At 38.2% G+C, this 25,202-nt stretch overlaps 5 protein-coding genes across 9 annotated transcripts; 1 reads left to right on the forward strand and 4 right to left on the reverse strand.

Annotated features, from left to right (window-relative positions):
* Positions 1-1,541: 1,541 nt before the first annotated feature.
* LOC137965870 (3-ketoacyl-CoA thiolase 1, peroxisomal-like) lies at positions 1,542-6,238 on the reverse strand. 2 transcript variants are annotated; one of them, XM_068812361.1, is made up of 15 exons: positions 6,176-6,238; positions 5,847-6,082; positions 5,688-5,767; positions 5,442-5,526; positions 4,515-4,641; positions 4,340-4,438; positions 4,184-4,251; positions 3,949-4,062; positions 3,674-3,751; positions 3,456-3,588; positions 3,268-3,364; positions 3,069-3,189; positions 2,668-2,776; positions 1,938-2,021; positions 1,542-1,849 (listed from the first exon to the last, which is right to left on the reverse strand). In XM_068812361.1, the coding sequence occupies exons 2-15, from the start codon at positions 5,976-5,978 to the stop codon at positions 1,809-1,811; spliced, it is 1,368 nt and encodes a 455-aa protein (XP_068668462.1). In that variant the 5' UTR covers positions 5,979-6,082; positions 6,176-6,238; the 3' UTR covers positions 1,542-1,808. The 2 variants fall into 2 exon arrangements, with proteins under 2 accessions (XP_068668462.1, XP_068668380.1); XM_068812279.1 differs by having other exon boundaries at positions 3,069-3,192.
* A 218-nt stretch (positions 6,239-6,456) lies between these two features.
* Positions 6,457-8,456, forward strand: LOC137966086 (uncharacterized protein ycf23-like). Its single transcript, XM_068812604.1, has 9 exons — positions 6,457-6,729; positions 6,880-6,945; positions 7,065-7,139; positions 7,263-7,325; positions 7,428-7,487; positions 7,588-7,677; positions 7,758-7,865; positions 7,998-8,120; positions 8,216-8,456. Exons 1-9 carry the CDS (start codon positions 6,526-6,528, stop codon positions 8,342-8,344), a joined length of 918 nt encoding a protein of 305 aa, XP_068668705.1. The 5' UTR covers positions 6,457-6,525; the 3' UTR covers positions 8,345-8,456.
* On the reverse strand, positions 8,384-11,114 carry LOC137966157 (high mobility group B protein 14-like). Its single transcript, XM_068812728.1, has 5 exons — positions 10,789-11,114; positions 9,722-9,779; positions 9,586-9,630; positions 9,117-9,197; positions 8,384-8,787 (listed from the first exon to the last, which is right to left on the reverse strand). The coding sequence occupies exons 1-5, from the start codon at positions 10,944-10,946 to the stop codon at positions 8,725-8,727; spliced, it is 405 nt and encodes a 134-aa protein (XP_068668829.1). The 5' UTR covers positions 10,947-11,114; the 3' UTR covers positions 8,384-8,724.
* A 305-nt stretch (positions 11,115-11,419) lies between these two features.
* LOC137966322 (uncharacterized) lies at positions 11,420-18,618 on the reverse strand. 3 transcript variants are annotated; one of them, XM_068813073.1, is made up of 11 exons: positions 18,309-18,618; positions 18,105-18,196; positions 17,342-17,508; positions 16,671-16,987; positions 16,333-16,483; positions 16,203-16,258; positions 16,012-16,070; positions 13,199-13,270; positions 12,981-13,059; positions 12,715-12,795; positions 11,420-11,783 (listed from the first exon to the last, which is right to left on the reverse strand). In XM_068813073.1, the coding sequence occupies exons 1-11, from the start codon at positions 18,577-18,579 to the stop codon at positions 11,713-11,715; spliced, it is 1,416 nt and encodes a 471-aa protein (XP_068669174.1). In that variant the 5' UTR covers positions 18,580-18,618; the 3' UTR covers positions 11,420-11,712. The 3 variants fall into 3 exon arrangements, with proteins under 3 accessions (XP_068669174.1, XP_068669036.1, XP_068669095.1); XM_068812935.1 differs by having other exon boundaries at positions 16,012-16,258; XM_068812994.1 differs by having other exon boundaries at positions 12,715-12,832; positions 16,012-16,258.
* Positions 18,619-19,260: 642 nt separating this feature from the next.
* LOC137966513 (uncharacterized) lies at positions 19,261-24,724 on the reverse strand. Of its 2 annotated transcripts, none has more exons than XM_068813271.1 (5): positions 24,229-24,724; positions 21,590-22,465; positions 21,259-21,481; positions 20,022-20,098; positions 19,261-19,718 (listed from the first exon to the last, which is right to left on the reverse strand). In XM_068813271.1, exons 2-5 carry the CDS (start codon positions 22,235-22,237, stop codon positions 19,599-19,601), a joined length of 1,068 nt encoding a protein of 355 aa, XP_068669372.1. In that variant the 5' UTR covers positions 22,238-22,465; positions 24,229-24,724; the 3' UTR covers positions 19,261-19,598. The 2 variants fall into 2 exon arrangements, with proteins under 2 accessions (XP_068669372.1, XP_068669298.1); XM_068813197.1 differs by having other exon boundaries at positions 21,590-22,520.
* Between the last annotated feature and the right edge of the window lie 478 nt (positions 24,725-25,202).

Here is a 25,202-nt window from a genome sequence, read left to right on the forward strand (position 1 = left end):
AATGGCCTCTATTTTTATATCACTGTTAGGCTTCGTCTGGTATCTTTTACAGAAAGACAGGCGGATAACCAATTGGCAGCAGTGAGTTAGGTCCCCTTTTTAATGTAGGGGCCCTGTGTTTTCACCTCTCATAGCAATACCCACAAGCTGCACTGTAGTGTTTCCTTCATGATTAAATAAAAGCAAAACTTACAAACAGACAGAGACAAGGAGGAAACAAAACGAAGAAGACATTTCATGAAGTGACAAACTCAGCGGATTTTTGAGAATTCTGCATATTCATGACAGAGATGGCTAGATCATACAAGTGACAGAATATCTGGGGTGGGAGCTGGGTTGTGGGTAATGACCCTTAAATCTTCAAGCTAATACTGGGAAATCCATATCCTTTTTCGGCATCTTCTGGAATACTTTTAATGGATATTTTCTAAACGCAGCCACCATCTATAAATGGGGCTCTCGTTCAAATGGACGATCAGCCTCAAGCATAGGAGTTTCCACAGGGAGAAGAGAAAAAGAAGCGAAAGGTGCAGTGGATTAAACAAAGGAATGAAGGGCGCTTCTGAAACGAGTCAAGGATCAATGAAGGCAGAGAAGAAGCAACTAAATAGCATGCTGAAGGTGCTGCGGCCCAAGGTTTACATCACGGACTCCGCCAGCTTCAAGAGGCTCGTTCAAGAGCTCACTGGCAACGGGCGGAACGCCATGTCTCCCTCCCTCTCACCCAAGAAAGATTTACGTCAATCCGTACTTCCTGTTATTGAGATTGAAGAAGGCATGAGTCCTGATAGTTACGGCTCGGGTGGAGTAGATTGTGAAGAAATGGCGATGTGTTTTAATTCGTTGGAGTCGGAAATCCAGACTCTGACGCCTCTAGCAGCTTTTACGGCGACGCAGAGTCCATGGGTGATGAATCAATGCCCGGATGCTTTTCAGCAACAGACTGACGACGTTTGGCCTGTTGAATTGGAAGTACCGTTTGCATCTTACGATGGTTTCGTGTTCCAAACAGAGGGGTTGGAGGAGGAGTTCTTTCCTTCTGAATGTGACCTCTCAGAGCTTTTGGACGTTCTTCATGGTTGATCGATTGACTGTAGAAGTAGATAGATATGCATATACCTTAAGAACATATCATCCATATTTGTACAGTTTCTTGTTGTTCAAAGATTAACCCACAATAAGAGGGGGCTCAGAGAGTGTATGAGATGTGCACCAACTCTCTCTGAATGATTGTAAAGCTTGATTAAGAAACACTAGTTATTTGATTCAATTATTATCAGTTTTCAATTGCACGTTACTAGCTTGATAAACCTTTACAAGAAGTTGGGAATTTATTCCTTTTTTTCTTTTTTTTCTGGAGTTCGTGTGCCTCCTATTACACGGCTATCCACCTTGATCCTTCTCCCTGTCACCTTGCATCGATTATTTAAGTACTCACCAACCTTGCGTACGCCAACAGTGATTCAAGGCTTGCTGGAAGTCAAGAATGATTCAAGATTAAGTAAACTAAGCACATGAAATATGAATAGTATGCAATTTCAGTGGCAAGTAGACATTTGTAAACAACAAACGACGACTTGGGAAAATGGACAATCACAATTCGGGATGATATCAGTTTGTGACGAATTTTATCCCATTGGTAGCACGTTCGCTGAGGTCAAGAATAGTTAAAATTAATCTCCTGTTCCAAAGATGACACGGTAGCTGCTGCGAGTAAACCATTACAGAAAACCACTTTCCCCCTTTTCCTCAAGTGAGTGTGACACAAGGACAATCTTTTAATCTACCGGACAAAGTGGCAATCGATGCTATGCAGACTCAAAAACGGCAGCAGCTCCCATTCCAGTTCCTGGAATGCACGAAGGAATGATGAAAAATGGATTAGCTGCACTCCAACTGAAAAAGCTTAACAGCCACTGAGTTTCTTGTAGTCTCACCTACACACATTGAAACAATTCCATATCTACAACTTTTACCACGCCTCTTCATTTCGTGTAATAAAGTTGCAATACAACGTGCTCCTGACAAATAAAGTAAGTAAATATAGAAAATTAAACGAATTTAGCTGGTTTTAGTTTCAGGGGAATCAGCCATTTGGTAATGTTGATGAAGAATGTTCACAATAATGGATGGGAAACAGGTATACACGAAATTGGAAGGTGAAAACCAGAAAGATGCTTATGTAAAGAATCTAAACTTCAGATAAGAACACAATTAAGAATCTAATAAGACTGGAGCTGGCCAAATCGATATTTCATAAATTGTTCTATTGCTTATCTTTACGAAAATGCAGACAAATATTTTAGCATTACTCTTTTTGTCAGACTTTGGGCACATAAGTTGGAGTAGAAATCATGCAACATCAAACTCTAGAACCATGTCATATATATTTGGCTATTTATGAAAAAGTCTTGGTTCTTTTCTGATTTTTATATAGTGAAAAACATACACACACAACCTGAAGATACCCCTAATAACATGAGCCTTGAACCCATGACCACACATTAATAAACTCCCCAGGGTGACCACTGATCTAAGATCGAACCACAGAAAGCTTGTCTCTTGGATATGCTTAATTTCAAAAGAAGATTTTTTAGTAAAGCAGTTCACTAAATATCTAGATGTGAATTTTGGCCCATTGCAGAAAAGGGATTAGCAAGAACATACCTGTTGCTCCAACTGGATGTCCAAGAGCAATTGCTCCTCCATTCACATTTACCTTTCCTGCATCCAATCCTAGAGAACGGAGACAATACACATACTGTGATGCAAATGCCTGTTTCATAAGAATGTTCTTTACATTACAAGGATAGAAAGAACACCGTTGCAGGAAGTACAAAAGAGATTTTCTCGAGAGAAATGAAAGACAATTTCAAGAAACTAAATTGGATCCATCAAAAACCTAATTTCTCAGTTTCAGACCACATAGAAATGTCAACTGAATGCATCACAGATGGTTATCATACAGCATACACAAGGTAAATTTAGTAGTTTCTTATGAGTTTATGTATCATTTTCAACAAAATCCAGGTCTTCAGGAGAGAAAGAAGTTTGCTTGCAGTTGTTACCTCATTTATCTCAAAAAGATCGATATCCTCAAGATTTAATCTTGCTGCCTTAACTGCAGCTGGGATTGCAAATGCAGGACCAATGCCCATTGTCTCAGGTTTTACTCCAACAGCAGAGAAACTCCTTCCAGGGGAAAAAGATATATGAGGAAAAGGATCAAAGGAAGTTAAGCTTATTCATAATAAATCATTTTAGTACCTGATTGTTCCCAGTATTGACAAGCCTCTCCTTACTGCAACTTCCCGTCTCATCAATAGGACAGCTGCAGCTCCATCACTAATTTGACTTGAATTGCCTGATTTTATGTGTGGTTGAAAATGGCCAAGACATAAAAATTGACTGTTGGATGACTATAAATGAATCCCTAATACAGAATAAAAGAGCACCTGCAGTTGTAGATCCACCATTTTTAAATGAAGATTTAAGCTTAGATAAAACGGTAATAGATGTGTCTGGCCGGATGCCTTCATCAGCCGAAACAATAACAATCCTTTCAATACCATTCTTCTTATCAATAACCTGCAAATAAGTAGGATTTCTCATCATTATGCTTCCAGTCTGAATGCTCTGAAATTATAGGATCAACTACAAAATTCAATCAAACCTTTGTCTGCACAGGGACAATCTCATCATCAAACTTCCCCTTTGCAGCAGCTTCGGCAGCCCTTTTCTGAGATAAAAGCTGATAGGAAAAAAATTATATATGTAAAAAGTATCACAGAGAACCTGATTTTCTTTAGTGCAAACACATCAGTTGACCTGCTCAGAACAGAAAATACTTTCTAGACGACAATAACTTAAAGATACTGTTCACAGCTTTCACATTTGCAGTAAACATACAGCTGCTAAATCTATCTAGCTGAGGATTAATAAACATACAGCAGCTTTATCTTGATCTGTACGTGAAACATGGTACTTGTCAGCCACAATTTCTGATGTGATGCCCATCGGAATCAGGCAATCTTTAGCATTTTGGTTAGGCTGAGAATAAACCTGGATCAAGAAAAAATGCATTTCCAAGCTTTACAAGAAATTTATAAGAACAGAAATTTGTATACATTGTTAAATCAAGAAAGGCACACCAACTACACTGCTTCAATTTTGGAGCTTATACCTTTGGGTTGAATGCATATTTGTGGACCCCAACATCCAGAGACATGGACTCGACTCCTGCTCCTATGCCTACAAATATAGAATCACATGAATATACACAGATAATAAAACATGATCCCTCTAAGTAACCATAAGAAAGACAAGAAAATGGACTGACCAATCTCATATAAACTAGATTTGATTGCAGCAGCCACATCAGCAACAGCTTGAAGCCCGGAAGCACATTTTCTGTTCACTGTTTTGATTGGCACAGTTTCTGAGGAAAAATATGAAATAAGGAAGTGAAGTTCTGCAAGGTAAGCACATAAAATGTGGTAGGTAACAGAACAAACCTGGAAAACCACCAAAGAAAGCTGCCAGCCGGCACTCTGCTGCTCTACTGAAACCAGGGGCAATCACATTCCCTATTACTATATCTCCAACCTCATGTGGATGGACTCCAGTTTTTTCCAACACTGCCTAAAACATTGCTAACCCAGTCATACCCTACTTTTCTCGATCCTTGTGTGGTCCTATTCCTATATGATGCACTTATTCCCATAAATCATTAATCAAGTTCACTTCTCTAATGTAAGTATCAGTCAATCCAAATATGAAGTCATATTCTTAGTTTTGGAGAATCAAGAAGAAGAAGATGATGATGAAGAAATATAAGGGATGGAAAAAAGAGAAAAATTAACAAGTTCCTTTTCTAACCAAGCAACAGAATTTCTCTGTTGCGACTGCTAGAGTTTCCTGGGTACCATTCATATACCAATAATAAATCGCTGAACTTCACGAAGTGATCTAGTTGAACACCACTGTACTAAGTACCAGCAGCTCAGTTATCGCTCATTTGATACGCTTTACAATGAGGAGACTTCCATGGAATTCTGGGCCACCCAACCGTCATTGTTGTTGGTACCACTTATTCAGAATTATAAAATTGTCGACAAGAAGAGAACATGGTCAACTCAACTGAGACTTCTGAAGTTGATCAACAAGCAATTAAATATTTATCCACTTGGAGTCAACGGCAAAGGACAAGATTCAAGCAGACTGGTGGCTTCCTAGCAGAAAATGTTGGGATTTAGTTCGCAACTATGATCAATTTCACACGATTAAGTTACAAAATCAAAGTCTTTGGTTGATATATGGAATGAAAAGCATCATTCATGCAACAATACATTCTTAACTAAAATATCAGTATTCGGGAGCCTTGCTACTATACTATAACACTAACTGGGAGACTCTAAAGCTTCAAAGCATTTAAAAGTTACCTTCAGTACATGTTCAAGCAAATCTTCCGCAGGGGTATCCTTAAAAGACCCTCTCTTAGCCTTGCAAATAGGAGTTCTGCAAGCGCTGTCGGCATAACAATTGTCAAACTAATGTTCGTTGTATTACTTTTCTGCCAAACTTCACAATTGCTCTCGTAGGAACCATTTATAATCTAGGAACGACTGTTCTGCCGGATAGGGTACTACCCAATAAACTAAAAAAAAAAAAACATGTAGTGAACTCACGCGACAACCACCACATCATCATTTCGACTGGCTGGACTTCCAAAAGCTGGCTGCGAACTAGTACCAGAACAGGAAGTAACCTGAATTTTCCAATCGAAGGCAACAAATAGTTGAAAAATAATCGCTTCAGAATATCAATCGAAAGCAAATACCTAGTACCTGAAAATCTACAGAGCGGCAAAGCTCAGGGTCTCTAAGTTGACGGAGAAGCACTTGCTGCCGGCGCTTGGTCCTCTCCATGCTGTCGAGGCAAGGAGATTTTGAGAGGGGAAGCATGTCATACCAGTCCATATGGCATACGACGCGGGGAAGTGAAATTCCTGGTAGCAAACTCGGCGGGAAAAAAGACGGAACAGCTCACGATAAAACCGGAGAAGAACCGGTAGGGTCGAAAACTGCAAAAAGGAAGATGCCAAGACCTTTATAATTCAAACTTGGAACTATCCTACTTCCCTACCAACTCAACATAAGACATTCGTTTCTCCTACCTCCCGCGGCCGGGTCTTCCGGCTGAATTGGTCACTCTTCATGTTGGATTTTGTATTTAATCCATAGGTGATTGGAACCCTCCGCTTAAAAATCGGATCCTCTGGTATGCTAAACTGTGCACTATTATCGACTTTTTAGATTACTACTATTAATTTAAGAATATTATAGTATTTTCTATTCTTACATTTTTTAGGTGGTTTAGTTGAAAAAATGACACTGCGGCTACTGCAGTTATTTAACCAAAGTGCCACTTCGAGCAGCCGAAAAAAAAAATCTCCACACGGAGTTCTTATCTTTTATTCATCGCCTCTCAGCGGCTGGCGTGGTGTAGAGCATAGTGAGCGCAACGATGGCGCATGCAGCCCTCTGTTCACCATTCCTCTCCTCTCCTCACTCCCTTCTCCAACGCAACCCAAATCCTCTACTCGGTCTCTGCTCGCACACGCCACACCCTCCTCTTTGTAGGAGAGCCATCTCTCTTACAACAACAGCGATGCTTTCTTCTACCAAAGAGGTGGTCCTGAGAGATTTTTATCGAAGAAAAGCTCTCAAGGTTGCTAGAGAAAACCTTCCCTTTTCTCTATTCCTCGGTTGCAGAAAGAAAAAAATAAAAAGACTCCTTCGTTGTTATAGTAGTGTGTTTTTTAAGATTTTTGAGAACAGTTGTCTAAGGTAACGGTGTGATGTTATCTTTCTTTGACAGATTATTTCCGGCCTTCTGAATTTTGATAGAAAAAACGTCGCAGCTGTCGTCACTGCTGCAGATAAGGTGGGCTGATTAACTGTTCCAGTTCCAGTTGCATTTCTTCTCACTCATGGTTTTGCGATTTTTTTTAACTATAATTGATGAAGGGTTTCTTACTGATACCAAAGTTAACACGGTCTTAGGGTGGCGCCACCCATGTGGACATAGCTTGCGACCCAGAGTTAGTAAAACTTGCTCTCAGCATCACTTCTCTGCCGGTAAAAAGCCCTCTTCATAGCTCAGTGGTTGGCTTCTCAGCTGCGTTAATTGATCGCCCCTTTGTTTGTTTCATACCGTCAATAGCAGCGTATGAATTTACGCTTATTTTTCCTTGATCCCAGATCTGCGTTTCTTCAGTGGATCCTGAGGCCTTTTTGGCTGCTGTCGAAGCGGGCGCTCAAATGGTTCAAATAACAAAATCTTCCAACTCTTTTTTCTGGGACATCTTCTTTGAGTGCTTCTCCTGAATCAAGTTGCCTTACTTGTGAAATCGATGGTATCTTCAGGTGGAGATTGGGAATTACGACTCCTTCTACGAGATGGGCAGGCTATTCTCACCAGAGCAGGTACATCCATGGTTTTGGGTCAAGGGCATTTATATTCAGTTCAGTCTCACCACAAAGAATGGCGCTGTACGTTTTAATCAAGCTGTTGTTCGTGATGCAGATACTGAAACTCACCAAGGATACAAAGAGGATTCTTCCATCTGTTGTGCTGTCTGTCACTGTCCCTCACACACTTAGCCTCCCTGATCAGGTTATTGCATTCCATTCAGACAAATATAGAAGTTATGATGTCTAGGCCGCCATTGTTTACAAGTACTTCTGGTGGAACAGGTCAAGCTCGCAGAGTTGCTAGAAAAGGAGGGTGCAGATGTGATTCAAACCGAGGGAGGAAAGTGTTCTAATCCTTCGAAACCTGGTGTTCTTGGTCTCATGGAAAAGGTGCACGACATCTTTCAATTTCCAATCCATTGTTCATTCTGCTAAAAGAATAGTCGTTTCATTCACTAACAAGTAATTCTAACATGAAGTAACTGAATGGTGTTTACTGGTTTTTCCATCTTGTGAGCTTAGGCAAGTCCAACCCTAGCAGCCGCATATTCCATTTCAAGAGCCATCAACATTCCTGTCATGTGTTCATCTGGACTGAGTGCTGTTACAGCACCAATGGCATTGACAGCAGGAGCAGCTGGAGTGGTACATTACCTGACATTCCTTGTTCTCTTCTACTCGTTATCTTGAGATGGTTCCACAAAGAAGCTCTCAATTTTGATTTTCATGTTTAAATGCAGGGTGTTGGCTCAGCAGTGAACAAACTCAATGATGTGATTGCAATGATTGCAGAGGTCAGAAGTATTGCTGATTCTTTGGATATGTCGAACATCTATCCTGTTGAAGAAGTGAAATCTATCCAGCTGTAGCATTATTTCCACGAAAAAAGAAAATGTTAAAACTGTGAATAATACAAATGAAGCATCCTAGGCTGGCACCTGCAGCTTCTCTACCAACTCTGTCTTATTCTTCTTTCCATTTGTTCTGTTCAATTTCCATCCCCTTAAGCTAATGGTTTCTTAAGAACTCCATGATACATCTTTTACATAAGACAGTTGAAAATATATAATTGAAAACAATGGAGAGAAGCGAAGAAACTTTTTGCTGTCTGGGCAGTTAAGAAGATCAAACCTGAAAAATGGGATTCGCAATACATGTACAATCTTTAAACCAACAAGTTTCACAAGAATGATGCCTCAAAGATGATTTCAACTAAAACATAAGATCCATGAACATGACGCACAACTCTCTAGTCAGACATATCTCCTTCTTCATAGTCCTCATCAGATGGTTGCAAATACTTGCCGCTTTCCTTCAGGCAATGAAAATGATGATAAAATGAATAAGAAAAACCATACAAATGAGTATATTTGAGAGAACAAAGAGAAAAAGCTTGAAACTAAGAAGACCTTTATGGTAAGTTTCTAATTAAACAATTGATTGGCCATATTATAAGAGAAGCCTGTGCTAAAAAAACGAATAACACATTGGGCAAAACTAGGGACTGGTAAGTATTCAGAGGTTTATTTTCTTCTACATATCCTAAATGAGGTTAGTGGTTTACCAACACAAGTTATGCATATAATCATTCTGAGACACCATAGTGGCAGGCATAGAAATGCAGCTAGGGAAGGAAACTACCTTTTCCTTTATATATGCCGCCATATTATCCTCAAACGCTTGCCGCTTTTCTGTGGCTATATCATAGTATTTGACCTTCTCCTGTGGCACAAACCAGAAACCAAAACCATTTGTCATTTACTATGGCTAATTAATCTCGGTATTCTATCAAAGTATCCAAGGGTAGAACAGCAAGTGAAAGTCACTTCCAAAGGATAATAAATTCCAATAAATCTTCATCCGTAAGTAGTCTGTAGAATCATAAGTATTTCTTCTAATTCACTGATTTCATGACCGATCATTTCTTAGATTCGAATGCTGGGGTACATACAAGCCAAACATGTGTGGCTTTTGCAACTCCAAGTGGGAGGGCTCATAAAATCCAAAACTAGTCATGGAGGCACCAACAAACAGGAGAACTTCCAGTCTATGTTCCAATGAGCAAAGAGTATTTTGCAAACATATGAGAAGTTAAAAATTAGTGGCAAACCTCGAATGACATTGTTTTCCACTTCTCTCCACAGGCCTTCCCTATCTGCAAAAATGAAGTATTATGGCTTCAGAGCCAAAAAGATGAAACAAGCATTACTTCATAATAAAGAATACCATAAGTGTTTGCTGCATACATCGCGCATGGATTTGACATCTGGATGCTCCTCTTGGTAGCTTTTACGGAAATCTTCCCTATTAGAACAAAAGAAGAAATTTTTCGTTGAGAAAGTGTACTCATGTGAGAAACTGTCATAGTTCTCTTTCTTTTTTTAGTACATAGAAATTTTATTAGCATCCAGCAGTATTAAAAGTCTCGATATAATCAAATGAATTTTTTTGAACACTATTAGCCTCACAAATTTGTAACCAAATTAATCCATGGTCCTGCCCAACATCCTAAACATGGAGGTGCATTTGGATTTCCACAAACTGAGTTTGACCATCGATGAACATGTTCAATCCATTTTAATGCATTTTCCTCTTTTCTGAAAAAAATAAGATATCCTGACCACCAAGATAAACCAAATTTCCAATCACTTGACATTTGACACGAAGATACTTACCTGTCACACAAAATTAAACAGGGTAACAAGGCCACCAGTACGAATTCAAGTCAGAAAATTGGTTTTCTGGAGAATGAAACCCAAAATCTGAGAGTTCTCATATCAAGTAAGCATTTCTTCGCACAGGCATGGCCTAATATCCCCTCAGTCATGATCGCTTTCATAAAATTTACCTATTATTGTATTCATCTTGGACGGGATGTGGCAAGTTAGTGACTCCAGCAGACACTTCCATGAACATATTTCAGGATAGTATGTCATATTTTCTGAAAGTCCTCAACAACAGGGGCTCTTTTGTGAGCCTTAATTCTCAACAATCAACTAGCTGTTGACACTTCCACATATCGGCCAAATACACCCCCACAAATTTATCGGGCGTATATATAGTTTATACTTCCTATTGAATGTGGGCATCTTCCTGCCAAATGCTAAGGAAGTTTAAAATTTTAAACAAACACAACCCTCTTAAGACTGAAAGTTGAAAAGAAACAAAATAAACTGCAAGTGCGTATTTGTCCACTATCGGCAACATCAAAGTCTCTCTAATGATAGAGTGGAGCGGAGCTGCTGCAACGGGGAAATCAGAAACAAATCGTCTCCACTTCCACTATAAATTAGAGAAGATAAGTGACACTCACAAGAAGTAGAAGAAAGCCGTAGGGGGCTTCTTAGGCTTATCGAGTTCCTCTCTGGTTAACTTCTTCTTCGTCTTTGGCTTTGCCTTCAGCTTCGGTCTTGAAGATTGGAGTCGGTTTTCAGTCTTAGCAGCTCTCCTCTGCTTCGGCTTCTTCTTCATTTTGCTGCTGCTCGTGAGCTTGGGTCGCTACTGTTCCTTCAAGAATTTCCACAAACAAGAGTCGGGCAAGTAGCAAATAAATAGGAAAAGTTCTGCGCGGAGGGTAGTTCGGGAATACATGGTCTAGAAACTCTAGGGGCACTCGAGAGACGGGGAAGTGCGAAAGAATTCCCGCGAAGTTGTACGTTTTGAAGCGTTTTATTACTACGTTTTGAAGTATTTTTCCTTTTTTCTTTTTCCAACATCAAGCATTAGTGAAAGTCACTCTTGTTTCCCTTTCTTTGGAAGCTGAGAATTTTATGTGTGCTCGTGTCTATTGTGCAATCTTGATCTATTATTTGTTACACATGTTCATAAAATTAGTTTTTCCTAACAAATTGATTGAACATATGGTAGCTCAGCTCCTAACACGCTCATTCAAGTAACTGGGTCGCTGGCTTGAAATGACCAGTAATAGGATAAAATTACTCGAAATCCATGAACAGTTGGAAGCTTCTGTTTTATATCTGTTTTGCCGCTTATAATCACGAAGCTAAACAACAGAACAGTGGCTATCATATAAAACAGTCGGCTATGTTCTCTGGGCATTGAACGAACCCAGCTTATGATCTAATCAATCATCTACATTTGGTAATAAGCTAGACACTTTCAATCCGTCGGTCAACAAGAAAATAACAAATTGATAATATTTAGAGTTATTGGCTGTGAAGGAATTGAACCGGTTTTGCTGGCCACCACAGAGTATGAACACCTCAGTGCTAATTGCTCACTCCCCATCGGATAGAGAAACGGAATCATTTTGACCAGCATCAATGCACATGAGCCGAAAGATCTGACCTGAAACAGCACCAAGACAGCCATATAATAATAGTTAGCTATTCAAACTCAGGCATGAGATAAACTGGAACTATAGACAGTCAGAGAACAAAGATTAAGTTTCCAAATTTCAACCCACTAGATGCATATCCTCCAGTAAATTGGCCATTGACCCAGATAAAAAATTACCTAAGATTCGAACATATAACATTATACTGCATGAAGGACAGATGCGTTTTAGAAGATGATAATTCCTTATGTCTTGCCGGTCCATTAAGGTGTTTTATTACAGGAATACAGCTGCTTTAAGTGAGCCAACTGATACCATCAGTCATTTTTCAATACTAAATTATTTGAGGTGCCATATTCCAGTAAAATGACTTTATAGAACCAGAAATCAGTAAGCGTGATGTCATTTAATAATTTCCTTCATGCTCCAGAAAAGGACAATTGCCTTTGGCCAGAAACATTCACTCTTTGTCATGAATCCTTCAAGGGTGGTGTCAACGGCAGTTTGATTAAGCTCTTGAGTACCACTTCCATCATCAAAGCATTGCAGTAACTATGACAATGAAACCAAAATGCCACCAAGAAAAAAATTAAAAAAGACTGTCAAGCCATTTCCTCCAGAACAGGATCGGATTTGTGTCAATTGGCACAATCTGGTTCAGAAATACCCTGGAGTACTCTTTGTGCAACCGCACTAGTTTCCTTTAATAGCACCCAAGTTTTCAATACTCTCTGATTCTGCAACCGTGCAGAATGAATCTACAATGATAATTCTGCAGCAACTTTGCTTTCAGGCAGAAACAAGAAACAAGGCAATAGGGATGATACTAAGAACACATAATACTGTATAATTTTTTGAACTGAAGGCCTTAGATGGTCAGAACCGTGTGATCATTAAAGATAAGAAAAAAAAACTAAATAGTGAGTATACGTGCATATGTACCTGCATGGGCAGAAATTTTTGCAAACTTTAGAAATAATTGCAGAAGCAGCCATTCGGATTTCATTCCATGCTTCATCTGGGCTGCAGCTTTCATCAAGTAAGAGCTGCAGATTGTACTCTGGAAAGAAGAATAATAGCGAGTAGAACCACCACAAGGCATTGAGAACACAGAAAAAGACATCATTTTAAACTATCATTTGAATAACCTGATACCCTGGCAGAAATGTATAAATCAGGAAACATTCTCATGCCAATCAGGGGCTCACCTTGCCCAGATACCATGGCTGACAAGAAGATTCTCCCTTTACCATTAACCAAGTGCATAAGAGGTCCATTTAGCTGAGACTGCGCAATGGAACACGAACATAATCAAATAAGGATAGTTTTGAAGAATTTATAAGGGCAGAAAATAGAAATGGAACAAATTCACAGTAATAAAACTGTAGTTCTGTATGACAAAAGGCATTGGATGCATTTGAAACACCTCTTTTATTCCATGCAAAGGTGAACCTTTGAGCCCAAATATGACAAGTGGTTCTTTATCTAAGACAGGTTCCTACAAAGACATTAAAGGCAATATTAAAAGACAGAATATCATAAAAAATTAAACGACAGCCATTGAATTCTTCCCCCAGCTTGTGGCCCTGCTCTTCAGGGGAGTAGATCCCTTTGGACTAAGAAGCTTTTTTCCAATAACTTATCAAGGAGGTCAAAATTGATTCTTTCAAAATCCACATATTGAAGTTCATTCAAATAGTCAGTTTTCACTTCTTGCAGCAGGGCAGTTTCACTGGCTTCAGATTTTACATGCTTCCAGTCATAGTATATGATAGACAAATCAATGAGAACACATTTCTCGTTGTATGTCCCTTGTGATTGCTAATAAGGAAATAAATAGGTGTTTCACCCCTTTCCCTTGTCTATTTTTCTTACACGAAAAGGGATAAGGGAGAAGAGGAAGGGGTGGAGGTGGGGGAGAGTTGCCTTCCCCCAACGGACCTTTCTTTCCCTTTCCATTGAGTATGAAGTGGGGTTCTCTCCCCTCATTGCCAACAGAGAGGGGCCCTCATCGAATCCTCCCTTTCATATTGTGCAAAAGGCAAAATAGGAAAATGCATGTTTCACATAGTTCCCTTTTTGTTAGGAATCATGCAAGGACATGCAATAAGAGATGTATGTTTCACTGATTACCCAGCACCAGATATCCTATGATGGCCTTGATAGGAAATTTGAAGCTGCTCCACAACGATGACCTTTCCTTAATATATTATTATCAAGAGATTTTTTTTTTTTAAAAATAGAGAGTAATATGTAAAATTGTTTCTTTGAGGAAGTGAAGAGAAGAAAAAAGAAAGAGAAGGAGATGAGAGAAAAGGGGGAAAGCTGCGTTGAAGAGCAGCAGCAGCCATCAAGAGTCAGATTAATCCCTAATCTCTTTAGTATATCACTTAAGCAAAAAAGCATAGAAGGACATTATTGCCATTTGTACATGCATCAGCTATGTACAACATTATAAGGCCTAAAAGCAAAGTGAAAACAAAACCTGACTGCTAGACAATTACCTTATGACCATCCTAATCAATAGCAAGCATAAGTAAACATGTAAAATGACCAAACTACCCCTGATTTAAAACTTTCTAGCTGGAGCATAAATTTCAAATATCCCCAGCTTCTTACAAAACATCATATACTCATGTCTTTCAAGGATTCGGTGAAAATGTCACCAGACTATTCATATGATTTCACATACAGTGTAACAATCTTCCCTTGCATCACTGCATCTCTGATAAAATAGCAATTTAATTCAATATGCTTGATTCTCTCATGGAAAATAGGATTGCTAGCTATAAAAATTGCTACTTGATTATCACTCTTCATAACCATAGGATTGCTAGCTATAAAAATTGCTACTAGATTATCACTCTTCACAACCATAGGATTTTGTAATGTGAAATCCTAACTCAACAAAAGCTGATTTTACCCACATAGCTCATTCCAGTGTAAGCCATTGTTCTACACTCTACCTCTACATTGGATCTAGCTACTATATTTTGTTTCTTACACTTCCAATTAATTAAGTTACCTCCAACAAAACAATAATACCTTGTTGCAGACCTATCTATCATAGATCCTGCATAATCAACATCTATGTATCTTTTCATGGGGAGTGTATAACAATCTATTTCTGAGAGCTCCTTTTAGATATTTCAGAATTCTATGAGCAGCATCTAAGTGTATTTTGTGTGGATTCTCAATGCACTAAATAACAAATCCACTTGATCTTCCCAACCACAACCTGTGCAGGTACTAAGGAAAGTCCCACACTCAGAAATCAAACCTAGGTTATATATGACAAACCCAAGAAACCCATTCCGCTACTTCAACCACAATTTGGACCAATTTCAGACCCAAGACAATGCAAAACTTTCAATTAATTGTACTGTGCAGGCAGTATACAACACCAACGAGTCTACATAGGCACAGGTTTGTACTAGACTAGAAAAGTGATAGGAGAAAACCTTATAGGGGCACAACAACACGTAATAATTGCTTAATAGGTAGTACAAGTCATTAACCAAGTGGCTATAGTACAAGAAATGAAGAAAAACCTGACCTTTAAGTAATAAAAAGAGCAGATCTATAGCAATCCTAATAGTAGAAGTCACTGGTTTGAAAAAGAAGGTTGGAGAACTATAAACAATTTCCCTAGTCAAATTTTATTGCTCGATACCATGAAAACTTTTATAATTGAAAAAATGAAGAGGAAAAAAAAAAAAAGAAAGAGAAGAAGAAGAGGGAAGGGGAGAAAGCTGGTTGAAGAGTAGCAGCCGCAGGGGTCAGATTGATCGCCAAACTCTTTATTATATCACTTAAGTTAAAAAACAGAAAAGGACAGTATTGCCCTTAGTACATGCGTCAGATATATACAGCCTAAAAACAAAGTGAAAACAGAACCTGACTGAAGACAATTACCCTACAACCATCCTAACCAATAGCAAGCATAAGTACACATGTGAAATGAACAACTACCCTTGATTCCATACTTTTTTATAAAATACCCTTTCCACACCTGCATACAACCTTAGCATGAACCCTTAAACTGCCTCACCAAACAAAAGTGCAAGTTCAGAGAGTGAGTTTGGAAAGAAGACCTGTTCACAAATGTCTTCTGAAAAAGGCATCTTTGATAGTGGGTGCGGGACCAAATCCATTTGCTTGGTGATCAAATCACTTACCTCTTGTATCAAATTTTTTATTGAAATAAGGATACTTAACAGTAAGTATAATTGTTATTACCTTAAATCTACCATCCAAGTGAACTCTTGCACTAAAACTTGTAGCAAACTCTCTTGAACCTGCAATGTATGATGCAATTCTAATTTTCGAAATAGTTGATTGTGATAGTTGCATGACAATATTTTCAAGTTCAGATTTGTCTGTCCCAATAAGCACAAGACAAGACTTTGGTGCATTCTCCCACAGCTCACCACAAATGGCCTCAACCCGTTTGACACCACTCCATTGAAAAACAAAACGGCTTTCTCTGAAAGAAGAAGAAATCAGTTACTAGTTGAATTGATTTGGTTAACAGATGCTACTTTAAGAATAAATATTTACCGATCCTCTTCGAACCACAAAATGCCTTTAGCTCTTAGTAGGTTATTTGTGTTCCTCAATTTTGTCAGAACTCTTGACTGAAATAATGACATCGATAAGGGATCCTCACTTTCAAAGGTAAAAGACGAAAAGTTCCCTGCATGTGATGAAACTGAAGACAAAAAAAGAAGTAAAGAAAAGACAGATTAAGTGCGAAAAGAAAAAAAAGCTGAATGTGCAATCCCTAATCAAAAGAAAACAATTCTCGGAAATGTGTTCAAACACCAGGTATCTTAAGCAGTTTTAGTGAGTACATCAATTAGTGGGAAAGTATGTAACAAAAAATATTAAAAGGATACCGTTTTCTGAGTCATTTAACTTCCCATTTGTTTTCAAAGTCAATTCCTCACTAGCAACAGCTGATGCTGAAATGCTCATAGAAGTATTGCCAAGTATATTTCCTCGAAAAGTCATCTGAGGCAAGGTCTCATGAGAAAGAAATGGTGGAGCACTAGCATCTTCTTTTACCATGGGTTGAGGATCAGCCGTACTTAAATCAATCACAAGATCCAGGGGAACTTTGCAGAACTGTGAGCGGACAACTTTTGCACCCCCTGTTAGAGCTTCTAGAGTGTCTTCTGCATCAGATATTTGACCAAGTGTAGCCAAATCACATCTACAGAATAGGAAATTAAAGCTATCTTGAAAGAAATATTTAGGTTCCCTTTCATTCAAAAGAAATGGCACAGAGTTGGACACATATCATATAAACAACTGTAGTGGCACATTGAGTTACCCAGTGAAGTTTTACCTAAATTAATTTACATGTTAATGTTCTGCCTAAATAACTCACTTTAATTCAGACGGAAAAGTAATAAATGGCAAACAAGAACGTTGAAAAACATGCTGTATAAAATATTAAGTAGCTAAAATGTGTAAGGTGCAAGTGAACTTCTTCTTTATCATGCACATCAGCTACATCCTCTGCAACTGAGGATAAAGCTTACAACAAGGGCAAAGAAGGAAGTACTTGTTAAGCAAAACAAGATCCACATGCTGCAACTGCTGCTTCACAATGTCCATGCTTAAAATCTTATGAAGTGATTCAGCATCCACAACTGCAATGGTGATATCCAAGTGTATTCCAACTTCCTCCAATTCTGCCACAAACTTATCAGGTTTCGCCAGCCCAGAAGTCTACAAAACAAAAACCACTAACCTAAGGTACAATTGTAAAATATTTCAAAGGAACGAACGATCAATCCATTACCAATTCCAGGACCACATGATCAACATAATGGAAGAAGCAACTGATCACTCATAGACTCATACTATTAGTGTTAACTTAATTCGAGCCCCAAATGTAGTTTGACCACACGAATCCAAGTGTCTACTCAGTGGCTTCTAAGTGGATAGTTAAACTCATATGTACATATACTATCTTTTTATACGAGGTTTAATCAAGATTTAACCACTTATATATTCATATACTATCTTTTTATACTAGGTTTAATCAAGATTTATCCACTTATATGTACATATACCATCTTTTTATACGAGGTTTAATCAAGATTTATCCCTTTGATACTTGTTACCCATTAACAAGAAATGGTCAGTACGAACCACATGGTGCTACTAAAAAAAGTCACTTATTATTGCTTTCCTACTGCACAATATAAAATCAGTATAACTCATCCACTCCATGTGATTCCGAAAGAACTGGAACATACAACCTATCTTATATAGAGAAATAAATAAAAAAATAGAAAAAATCGGAGAAGGGAAAAGGGAACCTCAACGAGGAGGCAGTCGAAGTTGTGCTTGCTGTTGACGACTTGCTGCAAAGATTCTCTAAACGGACCGCTCACGTTACAACAATCACAACCTACGAATCCAGAGGGCGAAAAATGAAATAAGAAGGCAGTCAATTACAAGCAAGTCCGACTGATGAGCAGGAACAGAGCAAGTAAAAGGTTTGAGAGAAATTGAGAGACGACCGTGTGTAAGGGAAACGGTAGGGAGATTGAAGGCAGCATTGAGATTAGTGGAGTTGAGAAGGAGAGAATCGACGTCGGAATCAGCAAATTCATTGACGAGTACCGCGATTCGGAGGTCTCCGCGATTGTCGAGGATGTGCTTCATGAGCGTGGTTTTACCGCTACCCAGAAAACCAGTGATCAAAGTGCAAGCCATACGTCCTCCACTCAGACCCGAACGACGATGGAAAACCACGTTCTCGTACGCCAAGCTCATCTCGTTCCCCTCCATTTCTCTCTCCTCGACTGACTACCTCCTGCTCCCTCGACTGATTTACGGCATGCGAGCTTCACGGCGAGTACGGACTTTATGATCAAACTTTCGAAGTACCGAGGTCCGAGAAACGCACGTGCGCTGGGAGCAAGACTCAGTTTACCGATTATTCAGACTGAATACCGAGTTTGGCTCCGGATTCCGTCCCATTTTCCCGCCAAAATCCGAAGTTTGGAGGCACAGAAAGTCCACCGGATCCCCTCGTTTTCTCTCAAACGAACTTCCCGACATCCGGAGCCTCTGTGGAAAATTCTTTAATAATATCTTAATTACCATTCTTAAAATAATAATTTAGTATAGTATTAACAGTAATAAATATAATAAATAAAAGATATGGTATTTTATTAATAATAATTTTTAGTGTAATTTAAATTAATAATATCAATTACGAAGTAAAATAAAATTATTAGTTTAATTAATTATAACAAATAAATAATAAAATACCTAAACAAAAGGAAGGAAGGAAGCATCAATAAAATGAAGTAATTAATTTGTTTCATGGGATGAATAAGCAGGCTAATAAATCGAATGAGGAGTTTTTATCATTTCGTGCAAGGCAGAAACGCAGAGGAGGGGGAAAGTAGATTAAGCGCATGTTCAGGAAGCATATAATATTTGCTTTGTTCTAACGTCTAAGTCTTCTACATCCACTATCTATTATTTTTGACCGACTGATCACAAAGTTGCTGATGAATGCAAGGAGACCATATTTCAAAAAAAAAAAAAAAAAATGCAGGGAGCTCTACTAACAGAGTATACCCTCCTCCGTTTGATCCGCAAGCTGCTTCACCATGGGGAGATCAAATACAACATGAACGCAAAAGTCCTCAATTTCAGCATGGGCAAACCGCGAGTGTTATTTAACAACAATCGACTTCCAAATGCCCAGTGAGAACCACAAACCAGACACGTCCATTTATGGATTCAACTGTAAAAGCATTCATGTCAATTAGTAGACCTACCCTCCTGCAAAATTTCTATGTATACGTATCAGGCAATGCAATCTGAATTGGAGCCTCATAGTCAACAGCTTGTACAATAGCAAATTGATCTTGTGGTGTGAGCCAAGGCTTGAATGCTCCATCTTGAGTCAAGTGCTGCAAATGAAGCCAAACACAGAAACAAGGAATACGTTTTCTGTTAACATCTCATGGTTCAAAATGACTAGGAAATGAAATATTATCATGTTTTTAAACATATGCTTCATATGTATTCTCAGTTTGATATTTGATAGGATATTTAATCTATGAGAAAAGCAAAGCTAGGAATCCCAAGTTTTCAGCTACAAAATGTTGAAGCATGTAATTGGAAGGTAAAGGCCATCCATTGTCAATCTGATGAGAAAAATGCATATAAGACTCCAACAAGAGGAGCAAGAAGTGGGTAAGGAAGTAAGTCACCTGTAACCAAAAGAAGAATCCCCGCAAGAGGATTAAAGCTCTGCATGGATCCGCTATCTTGAGCTCTCTTGCAAGGTCTACATGCGTTACAATGAAGTTGCAAATAAAAGGTCAGGAACTCAATTTAGTAGCCTTCTCAAAAATAATATTATAAAAAACACTCGTTTTCCAAAAGACTTTGTAAGAGGAAAGATGTAAAAACCATAACACATGTTACACTGAGAATACTACTAGAGGCTTCTCTTCAGCAGATTTCATTTTCAAGGGAATACATTAAACTGATGTACATAACTCATCACTACTTGCTCCCTTATCGTGATTATAATAATTCATACAGAATGAATGTGCTCATCACCAAGCAGCAGAATCATGAGAGATCAGGATACAAGAACCAGGAAGTAAAGGCCTAATGCATATTTAATTTCCTGCTTTTCAAAAAAAAAAAATTGTAATTTCGTGTTACTAAGTGACAAAACTTAGTGAATATTATGACTTTGGTATGCCGTAATCATTGTCGTGTGTTCTGTTACAAATTCTTATCTTATAAAATTTTAGGGTAATTTTCAAACACTCCACCTTAGATGCCATAATTCCAAATACAGTTATCCACATGTTGTATTCTAAGTATGACGAGCAGAATCCATTAAGAACAATGGGAAATAGTCATTAGGTTTTGGCTAAAATATATTCAAAGAAGTTATTTTGTCTAAATTATCGAATTTTAAGCTAAAATATTTTTGAAATCGAATATTATTTTTAATAAAAACAGTAATATTAACTTTAAAAATATTAGGAAAAAATAAAAGAAGGGGGAAACCATTCCTTCTCCCATTCTCCACCTCTTTTCCATTTTAGTCATTTTTCCTTTTTTGTTAGGATATTCAAACAGTGCAACCTTAATTATCCATTAGATCAACATTATATGGCCATGTTTGAAAATATGACATCTAGTGGGTCATATCTGAACATGCAGCATTTAAGAAGGCCACATGAGGAAGTTGCCCCTAAAAAAAAAGAAAAAGCAACAAACTGCACTTTTACTACTTGACAGTATGAAAAAGCCCACATGCAACTTACACAAAAATTACATCATAAAAAAACCCAAAAAACTGTCAATGATCATGTTTGTTACTTTGGCAGAGTCATCAAGTTGAGGAATTATATTAGTACTATCTAGACATTAGTTAACATATAACTTCTCATATCATTCATTTCAGTATCAGGGAAATGCAATTACCAGGGAAATAATCGAGATAAGACTTGCCCTGTTTCTCAGATGAATAAGCAACACTCCGCTTTCGCAAGCGTCTCTCCTGTTGCACACACTTACAAATGGATACTTCTCTTAGAAGTTCTTTATGCTCTTTTCTGTTATAAGGCTTACTGAGATAAGCCATTAGATTTTCCTTAAAAGATGATGAATCATTATCAGACAAACTCCCAGTGGAATGCTCACCAATCTGTATTTTGGGAGTAGAAAAAGAAAGCAAGCAACATTCAAAGTGAGACCAAGTGGAGTAATAAAAAGCTGTATCATAATGTTCACATTAAAATCAATGGTGTCTTACATTTGCATCCAAAGGCGGTGGAATGGAAGAAAATGACACTAGTGGCAGATCCTCACAAGTTTCAATACTTCTTGCAGATGATCCTTCTGGTGCCTGGGGAGATTCATCTATTTTATCATATTCAATAGTAATATCTCCCAATTCCAAAACCATTGTATCCCCTTGTACTCTAACATTGTTTATGAATGTCATGTAATTATCATCCATCACTCTAGGTTCATTCTCATGTTTGCAGCCATGTACAGGCCAATCAGTTTTACAATCGTTCTGTCTCTTACTTCCATTCTTCCCGATAGTTTGATTTGATGTAGGAAAATTACATTTCTGTGTATTAGTATAAGCTCTTTTTACTCCCTTTGTGCTTAAATTTCTTTTTTCCTCCATCTGATCAGGTAAGTCATCTTCTGATTCATACTTTACCACAATGGGCATCCCACCGTTAGTTTCCATTTGTAGGATGTATGAGTCTCCATGTTCACTCAAATGTTCCAACACAATTGTATAGTCAGGATCATTAACATCTTCAGTATCTGTGGCATCCTCCAAACGGGAGGTGTATCTGCCTCGCTTCAAAATTCCCATAATATATATTCTGTAGTCATCATCAAAGGAATCTAAACCCATTTTCTGAGATATTTCTTCCATCATTGCCAAGTCAAACAACTAGGAAATTCACAGGAGACTTTTCTTTTCTTGTGAGCGATTCGGAAGCCTATCTGTTATTTCAGGCAATTGCTGTTTCTCGAAAGCGGTGCAGAGCTGGTAGGAAGATTGATGTATCATTACCAAGTAAATTTCTCATATGGTCAAACTTATAATTTGGACATAGGTGCAAGATTTAGGTTGAAGATCCAAATAAAGCCTAGTCAAAACTTCCTGAAAATATATCAGATATTCCAAATGGTATTATTCATTGCTTAGGACTGCAGCTCTGCACCCACCAAGCAAAGAAAGGAGGTGAGTAGTGAGATAACTTAGAGCTATAAAGACTCTGTTAAACTTTCACGGAAGTTCAAATTATAAAATTCATTTATTCGAGGAAAAAAATACACTAAAAAATAGAAAGATAATATGTAAAGAATTTAAGAAGCACTAATTACTTTTAAGATAATAAACAAGAAAAAAAGACAGAATAACTAGCATTAAATATCCCTTAAAAGAATATATTTTTTTATTCAACCCTATCATGCAATCCAATGCCGTCTAAAAAATGATTTACTTCCAAATAAACCAAAATTCCAGCACAAAACTTACATGAAGCACCAATAGAAAGAATGAAGCTAACTGAAACCCATAAACCACTCAAGTTCAACATCAGAAAATCACAACTGCGGACGACATTTTTCCTAGCATAGATGTTAACAAAGGCTCGTACAAACTCCAGAAAATCTTCTCTCCCTTGAAAGATTTCAACCAAACAACAAAAATGAGAAAAAGAAAGACAAGAACTCAAAACCCACCAATCCAGCACTGAGGAAAACAAGTTATTGGAAACCTATCTTGCAGAACAGCAACCCATCCTCAAAATATTTAACGTAAGTATCCTTTGAAAACCACATAATTAACGGCTCTTGCAAAAGCATTGAATCCCAACAAATAAACAAGCTACCTGAAAATGAAACTGATGAAGGAGTCCCATGGGGATGTCCAGTTAAAAAATTGTAAAGATAATCAAAGGGAGAAGAAATAAGGAAGCAAGGCAAAGGGTTGAGAAGGCAAGCCTTTTAAGCCAGGGTTGATTTGAAGGGAGGAAGGTGCTGGGATCCTTCACTTAGTAAAAAAAATGTTTAGCTTGGGTCCCCATTATCAAAGCAGTCTACATTGGGAGATAGAGATTGGTGTGTCCATACTCTCCCATGAGCTCACTTACCACTGTTGTGGTTGATGCTGGGGATGTAACTTGGTTCAGGCATTTCTACAAACAATCATGGTTACTTTCATAAACCAGCGGTTTGCTGAGATGGAACTCAAGTAAGCCAATGTTTTTTCAGAGTGTTTAAGTGAACCAACTATTCATCTAACCTGGAAAAGGTAACAACCTTTCATGGCGGATTCATTATCTTAAGGTAATTTATTGGTCATTTCGGCCATTTCTTGAATGGATGAAGACCCATACCAGAAATCTTCCATGTGCATACACACAGTGCCTAATAGGCGACATAATGTTCTTCCTGTTAAAAAGGCTGAAGACATAAATCGAACTCATAAACAGCCATAAAATTGTTGCAGCGAAGATAATACATTTCTGGATACTTCCAGCCACATCACAGTGAAGCGCAAAAGTACACCCGAAACGCTCGCATTCTACAGCTAATCAGCTAATTTGTATTCTCAGCCAAAAATGACAGACCCGTTAAAAGATATAGAAAACCTTAAAGTTCGAAGGACAAATTGTGTAGGATTTCTTGTTCTAAGTTGACAGCAACCAGGAAAAAGTAACATAGTGACCGGTTAGATTACAGCTCAACGAATACAGAGAAAAAAAGGGGAATACTGCTTGGTATCTGAAAAGCAAGGAAAACCTTTACCAAGAACACATTTGTATATGTAACAACTGTTCATTCCGTGCTGCTCGCTTGATTAATTTGTTTGATAAAAGATGTAAATCAAAAGCAAGTAGAGATCAGTTGCTTTCTTACCTTGAGAATCTGCAGCAGAGAGAATTGAATCCGGTGACGACGACAGAAACAAAAAAGAAACGGAATCAGAAGGAAGAAGGGCACAGTATAAGCTTCTATTGGAAAATTTAAATACTTTGATATAGAAGAATCACACAGAGAAAAGTGAGAAAGAAGAGAAAGGATTAACTAATAGACGAAGAAAGGCAGTTCTTCTCGGCTGAATGGTAGGCAGTCGTCTGCCTCAAGAGCATATCATTAGTCCAATAATACTGCTTCATAGCGCCCAGAAACGAACGCACTGACTTCTACGAAAAGCCCTCGGAGACCCCTCGCGACCAAGCACCTGAACCCGAGACTACTTCATCACCACCACTGTACCCCAACGATAGGGACGGAGATCAGGGAGAAGAGGGAGAGGGAGAAGAAGAAGGACTGAAGCCTTGATAAGAGAAAGACGGCTTTGGGAGATGAGAACGACTACCCGAGGAAGATGGATTTCTCAAATTGGGTCGGCCCGATGTTTTTCCAGTCTACTGTTTCCGGTCTGGAAAATTAGTCGCTAGAAACATATTTATTCAAAAAAATGTTTTTCTAACATTTCCAACAGGGCCTGGAACTCTTTAAATTGTAAGCAAACGGTGGATTTAACACACATTCTTGTTGTCCAAGCGTGTTTTATAAGAGCAAAGCGACTGTGTTGGATATACCCACCAACAGATCTTAGACAATTAAGTAGTTTGATGGGGCAAGAAAGGATTGTGCAGCTCAAATGAAGTTCTGCAGTTCTTATCATTTGCTTTTACAAGAAAAAACGAAGAAAAAAAACCAAATTGAAAGTTCAATTTGGACAGGATATTTGAATGTATGACACCTCAATGTACATGGGAATCTGAAAGATGCAATCAGTTCAGACTTCCAGGGTAAAAATCAAAGTAAAGACCTATAGTGGATGAATCATGAAAGATAACCCTACTCTTCTTTAGGGTGTTTAG

The sequence above is a fragment of the Aristolochia californica genome, unplaced genomic scaffold (assembly GCF_029961685.1).
Source record: "Aristolochia californica isolate CCGP_79_NKW_82.1479 unplaced genomic scaffold, dmAriCali1.0.hap1 SCAF_1, whole genome shotgun sequence".
NCBI lineage: Eukaryota > Viridiplantae > Streptophyta > Magnoliopsida > Piperales > Aristolochiaceae > Aristolochia > Aristolochia californica.

What these genes read in the sequence shown, in the direction of transcription:
- LOC137965870 (XM_068812279.1), bottom strand. Translation starts at nt 5,978, where the DNA reads ATGGACTGGTATGACATGCTTCCCCTCTCAAAATCTCCTTGCCTCGAC. An exon ending in GCCGCTCTGTAGATTTTCAG is followed by an intron (nt 5,768 to 5,846) that starts GTACTAGGTATT and finishes TGGAAAATTCAG; the next exon opens with GTTACTTCCTGTTCTGGTAC. An exon ending in TGCTTGAACATGTACTGAAG is followed by an intron (nt 4,642 to 5,441) that starts GTAACTTTTAAA and finishes GCAATGTTTTAG; the next exon opens with GCAGTGTTGGAAAAAACTGG.
- LOC137966086 (XM_068812604.1), top strand. Translation starts at nt 6,526, where the DNA reads ATGGCGCATGCAGCCCTCTGTTCACCATTCCTCTCCTCTCCTCACTCC. An exon ending in TCGAAGCGGGCGCTCAAATG is followed by an intron (nt 7,326 to 7,427) that starts GTTCAAATAACA and finishes TGGTATCTTCAG; the next exon opens with GTGGAGATTGGGAATTACGA. An exon ending in GGCTATTCTCACCAGAGCAG is followed by an intron (nt 7,488 to 7,587) that starts GTACATCCATGG and finishes TTCGTGATGCAG; the next exon opens with ATACTGAAACTCACCAAGGA.
- LOC137966157 (XM_068812728.1), bottom strand. Translation starts at nt 10,946, where the DNA reads ATGAAGAAGAAGCCGAAGCAGAGGAGAGCTGCTAAGACTGAAAACCGA. An exon ending in ATGTCAAATCCATGCGCGAT is followed by an intron (nt 9,631 to 9,721) that starts GTATGCAGCAAA and finishes TCATTTTTGCAG; the next exon opens with ATAGGGAAGGCCTGTGGAGA. An exon ending in CGGCATATATAAAGGAAAAG is followed by an intron (nt 8,788 to 9,116) that starts GTAGTTTCCTTC and finishes CATTGCCTGAAG; the next exon opens with GAAAGCGGCAAGTATTTGCA.
- LOC137966513 (XM_068813271.1), bottom strand. Translation starts at nt 22,237, where the DNA reads ATGATGGAAGAAATATCTCAGAAAATGGGTTTAGATTCCTTTGATGAT. An exon ending in CACCGCCTTTGGATGCAAAT is followed by an intron (nt 21,482 to 21,589) that starts GTAAGACACCAT and finishes CCCAAAATACAG; the next exon opens with ATTGGTGAGCATTCCACTGG. An exon ending in TTATCTCGATTATTTCCCTG is followed by an intron (nt 20,099 to 21,258) that starts GTAATTGCATTT and finishes TAACGCATGTAG; the next exon opens with ACCTTGCAAGAGAGCTCAAG.
- LOC137966322 (XM_068812935.1), bottom strand. Translation starts at nt 18,579, where the DNA reads ATGGAGGGGAACGAGATGAGCTTGGCGTACGAGAACGTGGTTTTCCAT. An exon ending in TCGACTGCCTCCTCGTTGAG is followed by an intron (nt 17,509 to 18,104) that starts GTTCCCTTTTCC and finishes TTTGTTTTGTAG; the next exon opens with ACTTCTGGGCTGGCGAAACC. An exon ending in CTTTGCATGGAATAAAAGAG is followed by an intron (nt 13,060 to 13,198) that starts GTGTTTCAAATG and finishes TCCATTGCGCAG; the next exon opens with TCTCAGCTAAATGGACCTCT.